Source organism: Eschrichtius robustus, chromosome 17 (assembly GCF_028021215.1).
Source record: "Eschrichtius robustus isolate mEscRob2 chromosome 17, mEscRob2.pri, whole genome shotgun sequence".
Lineage (NCBI taxonomy): Eukaryota > Metazoa > Chordata > Mammalia > Artiodactyla > Eschrichtiidae > Eschrichtius > Eschrichtius robustus.
The window spans coordinates 50,075,328-50,088,630 of NC_090840.1; the positions used below are offsets into that span (position 1 = coordinate 50,075,328).

The 13,303-nt window shown below is 35.9% G+C and overlaps 1 protein-coding gene across 1 annotated transcript in view; it reads right to left on the reverse strand.

Moving 5' to 3' along the window:
- The window catches only part of RGS22 (regulator of G protein signaling 22), a 168,269-nt gene that overhangs the window by 41,349 nt on the left and 113,617 nt on the right, over nucleotides 1-13,303 (reverse strand). Inside the window, exons 19-21 of the mRNA XM_068525488.1 lie at nucleotides 11,333-11,491; nucleotides 9,238-9,306; nucleotides 6,656-6,817 (exon numbers count right to left, since the gene is read on the reverse strand). Of these exons, the coding sequence (XP_068381589.1) occupies nucleotides 6,656-6,817; nucleotides 9,238-9,306; nucleotides 11,333-11,491 (390 nt within the window). The remainder of the gene's footprint in view (nucleotides 1-6,655; nucleotides 6,818-9,237; nucleotides 9,307-11,332; nucleotides 11,492-13,303) is intronic.

A 13,303-nucleotide genomic window follows, 5' to 3' on the forward strand; every position in this document is an offset into this window, starting at 1 on the left:
GTTTATCCCAGGAATGCAAGGATCCTTCAATATACACAAATCAATCAATGTGATATACCGTATCAACAAATTGAAGGATAAAAACCATATGACAATCTCAATAGATGCAGAAAAAGCTTTTGACAAAATTCAACACCCATTTATGATAAAAACCCTCCAGAAAGTAGGCATAGAGGGAACCCACCTCAACATAATAAAGGCCATATATGACAAACCCACAGCCAACATTGTTCTCAATGGTGAAAAACTGAAACCATTTCCTCTAAGATCAGGAACAAGACAAGGTTGCCCACTCTCACCACTATTATTCAACACAGTTTTGGAAGTTTTAGCCACAGCAATCAGAGAAGAAAAAGAAATAAAAGGAATCCAAATCAGAAAAGAAGAAGTAAAGCTGTCACTGTTTGCAGATGACATACTATATATAGAGAATCCTAAAGATGCTACCAGAAAGCTACTAGAGCTACTCAATGAATTTGGTAAAGTAGCAGGATACAAAATTAATGCACAGAAATCTCTTGCATTCCTATACACTAATGATGAAAAATCTGAAAGAGAAATTAAGGAAACACTCCCAATTATCATTACAACAAAAAGAATAAAATAGCTGGAATAAACCTACCTAAGGAGACAAAAGACCTGCATGCACAAAACTACAAGACACTGATGAAAGAAATTAAAGACAATAGAAACAGATGGAGAGATATACCATGTTCTCGGATTGGAAGAACCAACATTGTGAAAATGACCCAAAGCAATCTACAGATTCCAAAAAATCCCTATCAAACTACCAATGGCATTTTTCAAAGAACTAGAACAAAAAATTTCACAATTTGTATGGAAACACAAAAGACCCCGAATAGCCAAAGCAATCTTGAGAACGAAAAACGGAGCTGGAGGAATCAGGCTCCTTGACTTCAGACTTTACTACAAAGCTACAGTAATCAAGACACTATGGTACTGGCACAAAAACAGAAATATAGATCAATGGAACAGGATGGAAAGCCCAGGGATAAACCCAAGCACATATGGTCACCTTATCTTTGATGAAGGAAGCAAGAATATACAATGGAGAAAAGACAGCTTCTTCAGTAAGTGGTACTGGGAAAACTGGACAGCTGAGTGTAAAAGAATATTAGAGCACTCCCTAACACCATACACAAAAATAAACTCAAAATGGATTGAAGACCTAAATGTAAGGCTAGACACTATAAAACTCTTAGAGGAAAACATAGGCAGAACACTCTATGACATAAATCACAGCAAGATCCTTTTTGACCCACCTCCTAGAGAAATGGAAATAAAACCAAAAATAAACAAATGGGACCTAATGAAACTTAAAAGCTTTTGCACAGCAAAGGAAACCATGAACAAGATGAAAAGACAACCCTCAAAATGGGAGAAAATATTTGCAAATGAAGCAACCGACAAAGGATTAGTCTCCAAAATATATAAACAGCTCATGCAGTTCAATATCAAAAAAACAAACAACCCAATCCAAAAATGGGCAGAAGACCTAAATAAACATTTCTCCAAAGAAGATATACAAATTGCCAACAAACACATGAAAGGATGTTCAACATCACTAATCATTAGAGAAATGCAAATCAAAACTACAGTGAGGTATCACCTCACACCAGTCAGAATGGCCATCGTCAAAAAGTCTACAAACAATAAAAGCTGGAGAGGGTGTGGAGAAAAGGGAACCCTCTTGCACTGTTGGTGGGAATGTAAATTGATACAGCCACTATGAAGAACAGTATGGAGGTTCCTTAAAAAACTACAAATAGAACTACCACACGACGCAGCAATCCCACTACTGGGCATATACCCTGAGAAAACCATAATTCAAAAAGAGTCATGTACCACAATGTTCACTGCAGCTCTATTTACAACAGCCAGGACATGGAAGCAACCTAAGTGTCCATCGACAGATGAATGGTTAAAGAAGATGTGACACATATATACAATGGAATATTACTCAGCCATAAAAAGAAACGAAATTGAGTTACATGTAGTGAGGTGGATGGACCTAGAGTCTGTCATACAGAGTGAAGTAAGTCAGAAAGAGAAAAACAAATACCGTATGCTAACACATATATATGGAATGTAAAAAAAAAGTGGTTCTGACAAACCTAGGGGCAGGACAGGAATAAAGACGCAGACGTAGAGAATGGACTTGAGGACATGGGGAGGGGGATTGGTAAGCTGGGATGAAGTGAGAGAGTGGCATGGACATATATACACTACCAAGTGTAAAACCGATAGCTAGTGGGAAGCAGCCACATAGCACAGGGAGATCAGCTCGGTGTTTTGTGACCACCTAGAGGTGTGGGATAGGGAGGGTAGGAGGGAGACTCAAGAGGGAGGGCATATGGGGATATATGTATACATATAGCTGATTCACTTTGTTATACAGCAGAAACTAACATACCATTGTAAAGCAATTATACTCCAATAAAGATGTTCAGAAAAATATCTACTGCAAGTGAAGCATGAAAAACGTTTTTCCAATCTGAGATAGTTAATAAGTGGCATGATAAAGGTATAAACAGGGCCCTAGGAGAGCACTGAGAATAGGCACCTTACTCAACTTACAGGTGGATGCAAAAGCTTTTTCTACATAACTGTTTCTACAGCAAGGTGATTTAGGCTCAAAAAGGCTAGCAACACAAGCGGGAATGCTGGTGGTTACAGGTGTATTATTATGCATCTCTTAGGAGCTATATTTTTTCAGATAACCTATTACATTATCATCTTTATAGCTAAAGAATTTAAAAACAGTAATTGTACATTAAAAAGACCCAGTTTTTTGTCACAGATGTAAGGCTATCACTTTTTAAAATAAAGAGGTAGCTTAGCTTGAATTATGACATTTTTTATCAAAGACATTGTTCTCTAAATCCCTAGAAAGCACACAGATTTGGAAACTTGTAATTCTAGGCCAGAAATAAGCCAACATTTATTAAGTAGTTACTATATGACAGGCATTGTAATAACTATCTTACAGACAGTATTAAAGAAAGAAAATTTCTAGTGCTTGCCATATAAAACTTTACATATATAAATTTGGCATTGTTATATGTGAAAAATCTTGATATAAATGTTACACTGAGATAACAGCATTTTTTACTCAATTTAGTATTCCCTCTGAAAATGCCTATTTATAACACATATGTTTGGTATGTTACCAAAAACTAAATTTTTTGCCATTACTAGGGAAATGATCATATATTTGGTAAGCCTGGCTTATTATTATGGAATATAAGGATTATGAAATAAAAACAAATTTGTGAAATTATATGGTTTTAACTTTGAGAGTATAGAGATAGAATTTAGATAGAATCAGGATTGGTATTTTTTCTAGTTGTTCTGCCCTATTATACCTGTAGCAGAGTTCACTTTTACCTATCGTTAAGGCCTATGTGTTAAGCACATAGTTGACCCTTGAACAACGTGGGGGTTAGGGGCACCAACCCTGCCTCGCACTTGGAAATCCACGTATAACTTTACAGTTGGCCGTCTGTATCTGTAGTTCCACATCCTTGGATTCAACCAACAGTGGATTGTGAAGTACTGTAGTCTGAATTTACTGAAAAAAATTCAGGTATAAGCGGACCTTGCAGTTCAAACCTGTGTTGTTCAAGGGTCAACTGTACTGTCCTCTAGTAAACTTTCTGTGTCTCCCCCAGTCCAGGAGATGGACATCCTAGGTACTTCCATTTTACCCCGTGCTTCTCCCACCACTACACTAATCACACTCTTATAATCATCTTATCTATCACTTGTCTGTCCCTCCCCTAACACTGTAAGCCCTGACAGGAAAGACTGTTTTGATCACAGTTGTATCCTCAGGATTTAGCCTGGCCCTTGATAGGTGCTGAAAAAGTATTTCTTGGATGTATATTTCCTTCAGGTTTTTTCTCTGTGGGGATGGACACACACACACACACACACACACACACACACACACTTTATATTAAATCATACTGCTTTCTAGTAGCTAGGTTTTAAAAAAATCAGTAAGATGATTATCTTTTCTCATTGATTAATCTCCTAGAGCATAATTTTTAATGGCTGCAGAGTATTCTACTGTATAGATGTATCATAATTAAAATAACCCATGTCCTGTTGTTGTACATCAGGGTTCTTTCCAATTTTTCACAATTCAGAATAATGTTTGACTAAGATCAGTGTAGCCATCTTTTAAATATTACTACAGTCATCACTGGGAGGGAGCATAACTTAGTGATTAAGGGCACAAATTTTAGCAATAGAATGTCTTGGTTCAAATTCCAGCTCTACTACTTAATTAGCTGAAGGATGTCAGAAGTTTCTTAACTTTTCTGTGCCTTAGCTTCTTCATCTGTAAAATGGTGAGAATTAACAGCTTTGACCTAGGATTCTTATAAAGAATAAAGTCGTTATTACATGAAAAGCATTAAGGAAATATCTGACAGATGTAAACACTTAATATGAGTAAGCCATAGAGAAGTGAGCACAGTAAGACTTGCTAGGTGGAATGCTTTCCCCCTGGCAAACTTCTTCAAGACCCAATTCAAGTATCATCACTTCTTTTTTATTTATTTATTTTTAATTAATTAATTAATTTATTTATTTATTTTTGGCTGTTTGGGTCTTCGTTGCTGCGCGTGGGCTTTCTCTAGTTGCAGCGAGCAGGGGCTTCTCTTTGTTGCGGAGCACGGGCTCTAGGCACGTGGGCTTTAGGAGTTGTGGCACATGGGCTCAGTAGTTGTGGCTCACGGGCTCTAGAGTGCAGGCTCAGTAGTTGTGGTGCACGGGCTTAGCTGCTCCGCGGCATGTGGGATCTTCCCGGACCAGGGCTCAGGCCCGTTTCCCCTGTACTGGCAGGCGGATTCTTAACCACTGCGCCACCAGGGAAGTCCCACTTCTTTTTCATTAAATTTTTGTTGGAGTATAGTTGATTTACAATGTTGTGTTAGTTTCTGCTGTACAGCGAAGTGAATCAGTTATGCATATACACATAACCACTCTTTTTCAGATTCTTTTCCCATATAGGTCATTACAGAGTATTGAGTAGAGTTCCCTATAAGTATCGTCACTTCTGTTGAGATCTCCCTGAGCTACCACCCTCCCTGAATCATTTTCCCCTCTGTGCCCAAATTATAACTAGTTAGAACAGGGATCATAATCAATGTTACTTCATGATATTTTGTTTTCATGGATGAGTCCCTCCTTGAAGGAGGGCAGTGTAGTTTATCCATTTTTTTTATTCCTACAATCTAGCATAATAGTTGGCACATTAGTGATTTAGTAAATGCTTACTGAATAAACAAATTCACCCTTAAAGCATGATTTTTAATAACTACCTAGTATTATATGTCCTCTGTTCTATACCACAGAAAAGATACTTAAATGAAGACCAAGGGAAGTCTTGAAGGAGAAACAGTCACAAAGTTAAGGGTTGACTATGTATGAGTCTATGTTTTCTTAAATGCTTATTTTGCACAGTTTATCTCCTTACCTCTTATCCTAGCAGGGCTGGACTTACTCATGTTCATTTTAGCTTAAAGACTGTTCTGCTCACTCATAATAATTTCCTGTTATGGAAAACAGACTCTACCTCCTTTTTAATTTTCAAAAAAATTATCTTAATATTACTTATCTTGTGATAGATTTTTAAAAAACTTATCTCAAAATCCTTTTTTTTTTTTTCCTGAGGAAATTTCTATGTTAACAAAGGTACAAAAACTGGTGATAACAGAAAAGGGTAGAAAACAGTTTCATGGAATGCTGGAGAAAGTCTGGAAATAAGATTGTATTGAGCAACTACTAACTATATAGAATAAATATGCTGCAGAGTATTAGTACTGCATAATATTATACATACGTAGATTGTAGGCCAATTGAAAGCATTATCCTCTTAAATTCCAGCTTTATTTTTACTCCCTATTTTTATAATGGGATTAAATAGGCTGCTTGCAAGGAAATGAGCCTGCTAACCCTGGGAGCAGGGATGCCTACTCTTAGGTATTTCTAGACAACATTCCTGTATTCAAGTCTAGATTACACAACCTAGGAAGTCCTTTCCTCCTCTTCAGTGCAGAGATTCTATATGATTCCATCAAACACTTAAACCTGACAATAAACTGCTTTTGCACCTAATAACTTGTTCTTTCACTTATTTATTTTGTTAAGAATTTGGCCATTCTAATAGTAAAGCCTCTCTCATCTCTGTTGGTTTATTTATCTGTAATCCACTATCTCTTATTACTATTGCTGCAGATATGGTTAGGAGGAATTCTTGTAAACAGGTCTTGGTTAAAGTACTGAATATGAATATCTTCAGCAAAAATGTGTATAGTACATTTATAGATAAGCAATATGCAAAAATATAGTTAAAACTTTTCAGGAAGATTCTTGTTAGATCATAATATACGTGAAACCTTGAAAAACCTAATACTATCATTTCAGGGTTAACTCTTACTTTTCACTGTATAATAATAAATGTATCTAACACAGAACAATAGATACCTCAATATTTACACATTGGTATGAAAACATCGAAGTTGGGATATCTTATATAAATCTTGCCCAGAAAGTTAGGAAACTGATATGTTAATGCATCTCCTCCTTAAAAAGAGGTGCTTTTCTCCAGCTTCTAATACAATACCTTATATTTTTGTACTTCTTGCCAAAAGAGCACCCCATTTTCCAATAAATCTCCTTTTAGAGCCACAAACCGTTGAAACTGCCTTGCGGTAATTGGATTCAATAATGCTTTACGGAAAGCAATGATTTCACAAGATGACGATATCCACTTATTCTCCACAGGCTGTCCAAATCAGAGAATACAGAAAATTAGCTGTGTTCCAGAAGTTAATAATAAAGTCATTTATTAGGCTAAAAATTACCAACTTCTATCTCCTTTATTTTTGTCTGTTGAAATTTATGGCATGGATAAATAGAATTTGGCAGCTTTCCCCCTCTGTTCTCCCTTTTGTCTCTTTTGTATTTTTATGGCATCAGTTTCTTAAGAGGTGGAGAGAAAAAGAAATGATTGGATGACTTAGAACATATGACTACATTAAGAATGTTAACAATCATTACAGTTTGGGACTATGGTGAAAAACTACACTTTGGTGTATGTACAGTATGAGTTCTGTGCTTAAACACAACAAAGTAATCATAATGTTATAATTATATATATTATATGTTATATATTAATATATAACTTTCCTGCCTTTTAAAAAGTAAAAACAGTTGAACATTTAAGATATTTTTCAAAAATTTTAGAAAAAATTACCAATTAATCTTATTAATTTAAATAGGAAATTTACTGTGGAGCTTCACTATAATTCTATCCTAGAAAGATCATGTTTTTTTTTTTTTTTTTTGGCCACACTGTGCCGCTTGTGGGGTTTTAGTTTCCTAACCAGGGATCGAACCTGGGCCACAGCAGTGAAAGTGCTGAGTCCTAACCACTGGACCGCCACGGAATTCCCGAAAGATCATGTTTTTAGGCGAGACATCTTTATATTATTTTAATAATAAATTACTATTAATAATTCATAACCAGAGGAAATAATTATCAGTGTATATTTTTAATAATAAACTTTCTCTGACCCAGGATTTACTTTATGCAACAAAAAAGCCATGTTGTTTTACTAATGCTTAAAGGTATTACTTATTTTATCTTCACAATTCTGAAGTATATGATGTCTACTTTTTTTACCTTGACCATTTTAGATCACATATTCATCCTCCTTTAGACTCTCGGATTTAAAAAAATAATAGATTTTATAGAATTTACTGAATAGATTTTGTTTCATTTGGTAAATTTATTGAAGTGCCCCAAATCTGAGTTTAGCCTACAACCATGCAAGGAAGCATCACTTTAAAGGCAATATTTTAGATGAACTTAGGAATTATAGTAACAATCAATGACAAATATCCATTGCACATGATAAATATCCATTACTGACAATGCATAAAATAAGTTTCTTGAAACAAATCATATGTGACCAACAATAAAAGTGTTTTAAGAGAGTTATGTAAAAAAGTCTATGGGAATGCAAAGGAAGGAGTAACTAATTCTGCCTGGAGGAGTAAGAGCTTTACAGAGAAGGGCTTTGAGGATGACATCTGAGTTGGAAACGGAAAAGCGAAGGCAACTCCAGGCAGTCTAGACGAATGGTGGTGCCTTTACCCCAGATAAAGTGAATAGATGTCTATCACTATTTTAGTGAGGCACATGTGGTGTTCCAAGGACAAAAAGTTAAGACCATCACCAGATGGTCCATATTAAAATTATAGCCCTATAAATAGGAACAACTATGTATTAGACTGGGATGTTTATTTAAAACCCACTCAACAAATAATGTTTTAAGACCTGCTTCTTAAGATACTAAAACTTAGTAATTTAACTAAAACCCTTAATTTAACTAAACAGAAAATAACATAATATATAACGTACGATAATATGACATATAAGCCCATTCTATTTAGTATTTTTAAAAAATACATAGCAAAGGACAAATATAAGAACAGTTTGTTTCCTTTCAAGAGGAAAATACAGGAAAAAAGCATCCTAACAGATACATACGCTCCTCTAACAGTCAAATAGATTTTTATCTTTGTTAGGTTGTAGGGGGTCACCTGGGTCTAGTTTGACATTTTATCAAGACCTATAGAAGGACGAATACACATACATTTGTAGGCTCAAAAAGAAGACTGTGTTTATCATGCTTGTTAAGAAGCAAAATAGGCAATTTCTAGGAAGGTATCATATTGTAGTGGTTTAAATAATCACCAAAATGATAGCTATCTTAATTCTTTTAAAGTTAAAATGTAATTCTAAATAAAGAGGATAATATAAGATAATTTAAGTTGCTGATTTTGCTGCATACTCCTCATTCTTTTTGTGTAATCCACTCCCAGTAATAAATAAACTACCATATGCTGGAATGATCAGCCTGTCTCAATAAATTCATCACAAGCAAAACAACTAAAAATACACATTTAAAGTCCAATCGCACACTTCTAGGGTTGAGCAGGTCAAGGAACTCTTTAAGAAGAGGGCTCTAGTAGAATCACACTTTCCTGCCGATTCCACCAGCCAATTAAGAACAGTGTCAGCATCTGGTGGCTTAGAAAGCATTATCTACAATGAGGGTCTCTGTACAAGAAGAGGAAGAAAAACAATACTCTGACAGTGGAACTTACAAGAGGAAGAACATAACAAATATTACTTGCCTTCCAGACTCCAATTTTCCTTTCACGCTTCTGTAGTAAAAGCTCTTCAGCTATGTCTTTCATCTGTACCTAGAAGCAAACCAATGATTTTATCCGAGTTATTCAGAATGTCTACAGTATTGAAATCATTTACTGATTTAACAGCTTTAAAAAATGAGGTGAAGGTCAGTGTGAATAAGAGAAAGAACAGGAGGAAGAGGATAAGACTTAGAAACGGAAGCCCTGTCCAGTTCCCCGGGCAAGTCACTCAAATTCTCTTAGCAGTCTCCTCATCTGCAAAATGCAGATAATAGTACCTGAGTGTATTGCCCCAAAGGTAGACAACAGTTTCACTTGGGCCCCATAGAAACTGAAGCTGGAAGGATAATTAGGACTCCCCACATTTTTGTGTATTCTCTAGCCACAACTAATTTGAGAAGAGTACAAAAGTTACTCAACACAAGGAGGTAATACAGTAGATACTTCTTGAGGTTATTGCCTATTCAAAATATTTTCCCTTTTTTGGGAACCACTCCTGCCAAGTCTGTGCTATGTGACTCTACCTCCCTGTCTATAGCAGGTAGATCCAGGAGCTGACCCAGACAGACAGGGACTAGAATCACTGCTGCTGAGTCTTTTGGTAGCCACAGCCTGGACAAAAGATCTGAGAATTCTTCTTGCTGGGTTCCCAGGGCTGTCCTGGCCCCTGGCCTTTGTAAAGCTTGGGTGTCAACTCTTCCCCTAAATGCGTGAGATGCTCCAGCATCATTTTATTAAAAATTCTTGATCTTCCTTCCCTTTTGTCTTTGGCTTAAGGTTGCCAGAATCAGTGAATGTTGTTGGCCACCCAAAGAATTGCTAAGTTAGGAGGGAGCTGTAAATTACAATAAAATTATTGTGGTAAACATAGTGAGAAAACACGGTAAACCATATTAATGAGCCAAATATCTTTTTACTTGGCTTTGGATAGACAATTAGAGTTAGCCTGAAGAAAGGAAATGAGGAAATCTGAGTTGTCCCAAAGCTTACTTCCAGGAACTTTTTGCCTAAAACAAGTCAGGTCTTCTTCCCCATACTATAAGTTCTATGTTCCCAGCTGTACTGTGTTTTCCATAACTTAAGGTGCTAAGAAGACTAAGGATATTTCCAGATAAGTAAGACTCAAAGTGTTTGATAAATTAAATATGGAGGGCAGCTTTTCTACATTCTTCCTGATCAATACTAATGGCATGTGCTCTGCACACTAAAGTCCAAAATTACATGCTCTCTACTCCTTGTGTTCTTTTTGTAAAGATCAGGTTTGCCTGTTTCTAGGTGTGATAATGACTTTAAAATTATTGAAGCAATACATGCTTCTTATAAAATAAAAACTAAACAAAGCAAAACAACAACAACAAAAACCCTACTTTACAAAGTAAAATTCCTTCACACTCCCCATACCCATTCCCAGGAGGCAGATCTTTTCTTTGATCTTTGTTCATAAACATAAATATAGATAGACAGAGAGGAGAAAGAGAAATGCATAAATAGACAGACATAGAGATATAAGTACATATAACAGGATTATCTTCTATGTATTGTTCTGCATCCTGCTTGTTTCACTCAATAACTAACATCTTTCATTATCAGTATATGTGGAAATCTCATTTTTATAATCTCATTTTATATGGAAAACTGCATAGTTTTCCATAGTATGGAATTCTTATTCATTTAACTATTCCCCTTTGTACATCCTTGCCCATTTATATGAAGACTCAATAATAATAATGTAAAAAATAATAACTATATTAATAGACAGTATGTGAGTGTTTGCTGTGTACCAGGCACCACGCTAAGAAACTACACATATATCATTTCATTTCCTCTTCATAACAATCTTATGAAGCTATTACTCTTATTAACTCTATTTCTTTTCCAAATGAGAAAACTAAGGTTATAAAACTTGGTGTTGTAAAATTAATATGTGGCAGTGTTGAGATTAAAACTTGGGAAGTCTGACTTCCTGCTCTTAACCACTATGCCATAGAAATACAATGGCTGAGTCAACAGGCTTTCACATTTGAGGCTTTGAGAGGTGCTGTCCGTTGCTATCCCAAGATTATACTAATTTACATACCTTTATCTTTTGACGTGCTGCAAACTGTTCACTTGCAAGAAACAATGGCAACCACACATTTTCTAGCCTATTTAGGACATGCTTCTGAATTTCAATTAGAACAGCTGCATCAAGCTGCTCATGGAGAATCTTTCCCCAGCCACCACTTAAATGCATTATCTAAGAAAATAAAAATGAAACAGAAACAACAAACTTCTGTTTAGGTAAAGAAATGCTAATCGTCATTCATTTATTCATTCACCCCAAGACTATTTGCTGAGCACCTGATGGGTGCCAGAATTTTCATTTTCTGTAAAATAGCTCCTGGCTTTACTGTGTATAGTAAAGACAGATAACTCCCCTAACATCAAACAGAGAATTGTGGTTTATGTGATGGTTGTTTTAGATGTATGATTTTGCTTATGATAATATATTTCAAAGAACACAGGGATTTCTATCCTGTGTGACAACTGCAATGCCATTTTTTTCTCCATGGCTACAGTTTCTTCGACTGTAAAATAAGGGCATTAGACTTTTAGTTTTCTAAGTTCTCTTCTAGGTCTAATATTCTAGGAATCTCTGATTCTACTCAAATGGACTTGTTTGAGAAGGCATTTTCTTTTGTGTCTGAGAAAAATAAGGCATTAATTAGTTAAGAAACAACCTTGACTCAGACATTATAAATATGCATATTACCAATAAACATTGGGTTGGAGATGGTGGAATGATGGTGGTGGTAGCAATGTAGGGCTGTTCCAACAACTTCAAAGAAGAAAACAGATAGCAGGAAGTAGAAAAAGGCCAGGTTATACAGACAATAGTCTCTGACTTGCACAAGTAGCCCTTTTATAAGACAATTTCTCTGTGGCCAAAATCTTCCTTCTATATAATTACTGGCTTCCACGATACTAATGGCCATAAAAATTAATTAATTAAAAAACAATACTAATGGCCAATTCCTACTATAAATCATCCTGTTTCTGTGTATATACCACTCAAAATTGGTGAGTTTTTTGTACACAGAAAAAAACTGGGCTCCTCGTTGGAGTCTTAGCTCTCCTTTGATTAATAAGATTAACTTAATCCTAATAATAATATTGTTTTATATAAAAAAGGGACTCTCTTAGCCATCCTTTAATAATATTAATCAAATAATATTAACAATAATATGGTTTCTATATAAAAATAAGAAGAAAAGAGAATAAGAGAAAAGACTACTTTGCTAATCAAACTGCAAATTGGCCACACAACTAGGATTAGAACTAGCATGGTCTATATAAAACATAAGGTGATGCAGAAATCCTTAAGTATAAAATATGTAAATAAAAGTAAAAGGGGGCTTCCCTGGTGGTGCAGTGGTTGGGAATCTGCTTGCCAATGCAGGGGACACGGGTTCGAGCCCTGGTCTGGGAAGATCCCACATGCCGCAGAGCAACTAGGCCCGTGAGCCACAACTACTGAGCCTGCGCGTCTGGAGCCTGTGCTCCGCAACAAGAGAGGCCGCGACAGTGAGAGGCCCGCGCACCGCGATGAAGAGGGGCCCCCGCTCGCCGCAACTAGAGAAAGCCCTCCCACAGAAATGAAGACCCAACACAGCCAAAAAATAAAAAAATTAATAAATTAATTAAAAAAATAAAAAATAAATAAAAGTAAAGACAAAGATGAGGAAGAAGGGTCATTTGGAAAACTCCTCTGTAGTAAGTACAATCATTTGCTATGACAGCAATGGGTGACTTTTTCCACTGAATTTTTAATTCTCAGCAAGTTTTACTATGGAAGGTTCACACAGTAGCATCAGATACCATGAAACCTCACACAATGTAGCACAAGCCAAACAGAAAACAAATGCTTTCCATGTGTTTATTTCATATTTATGCTTATTGAGATACTCCCAGCCACTTTTGCTAATACATCCCAGATTTGTATCTCAGGGAACTAATGGCAAGACATTTTTGTTAAGGTTGCTTAATTCTAGAATTTCTTCTCCCTCTT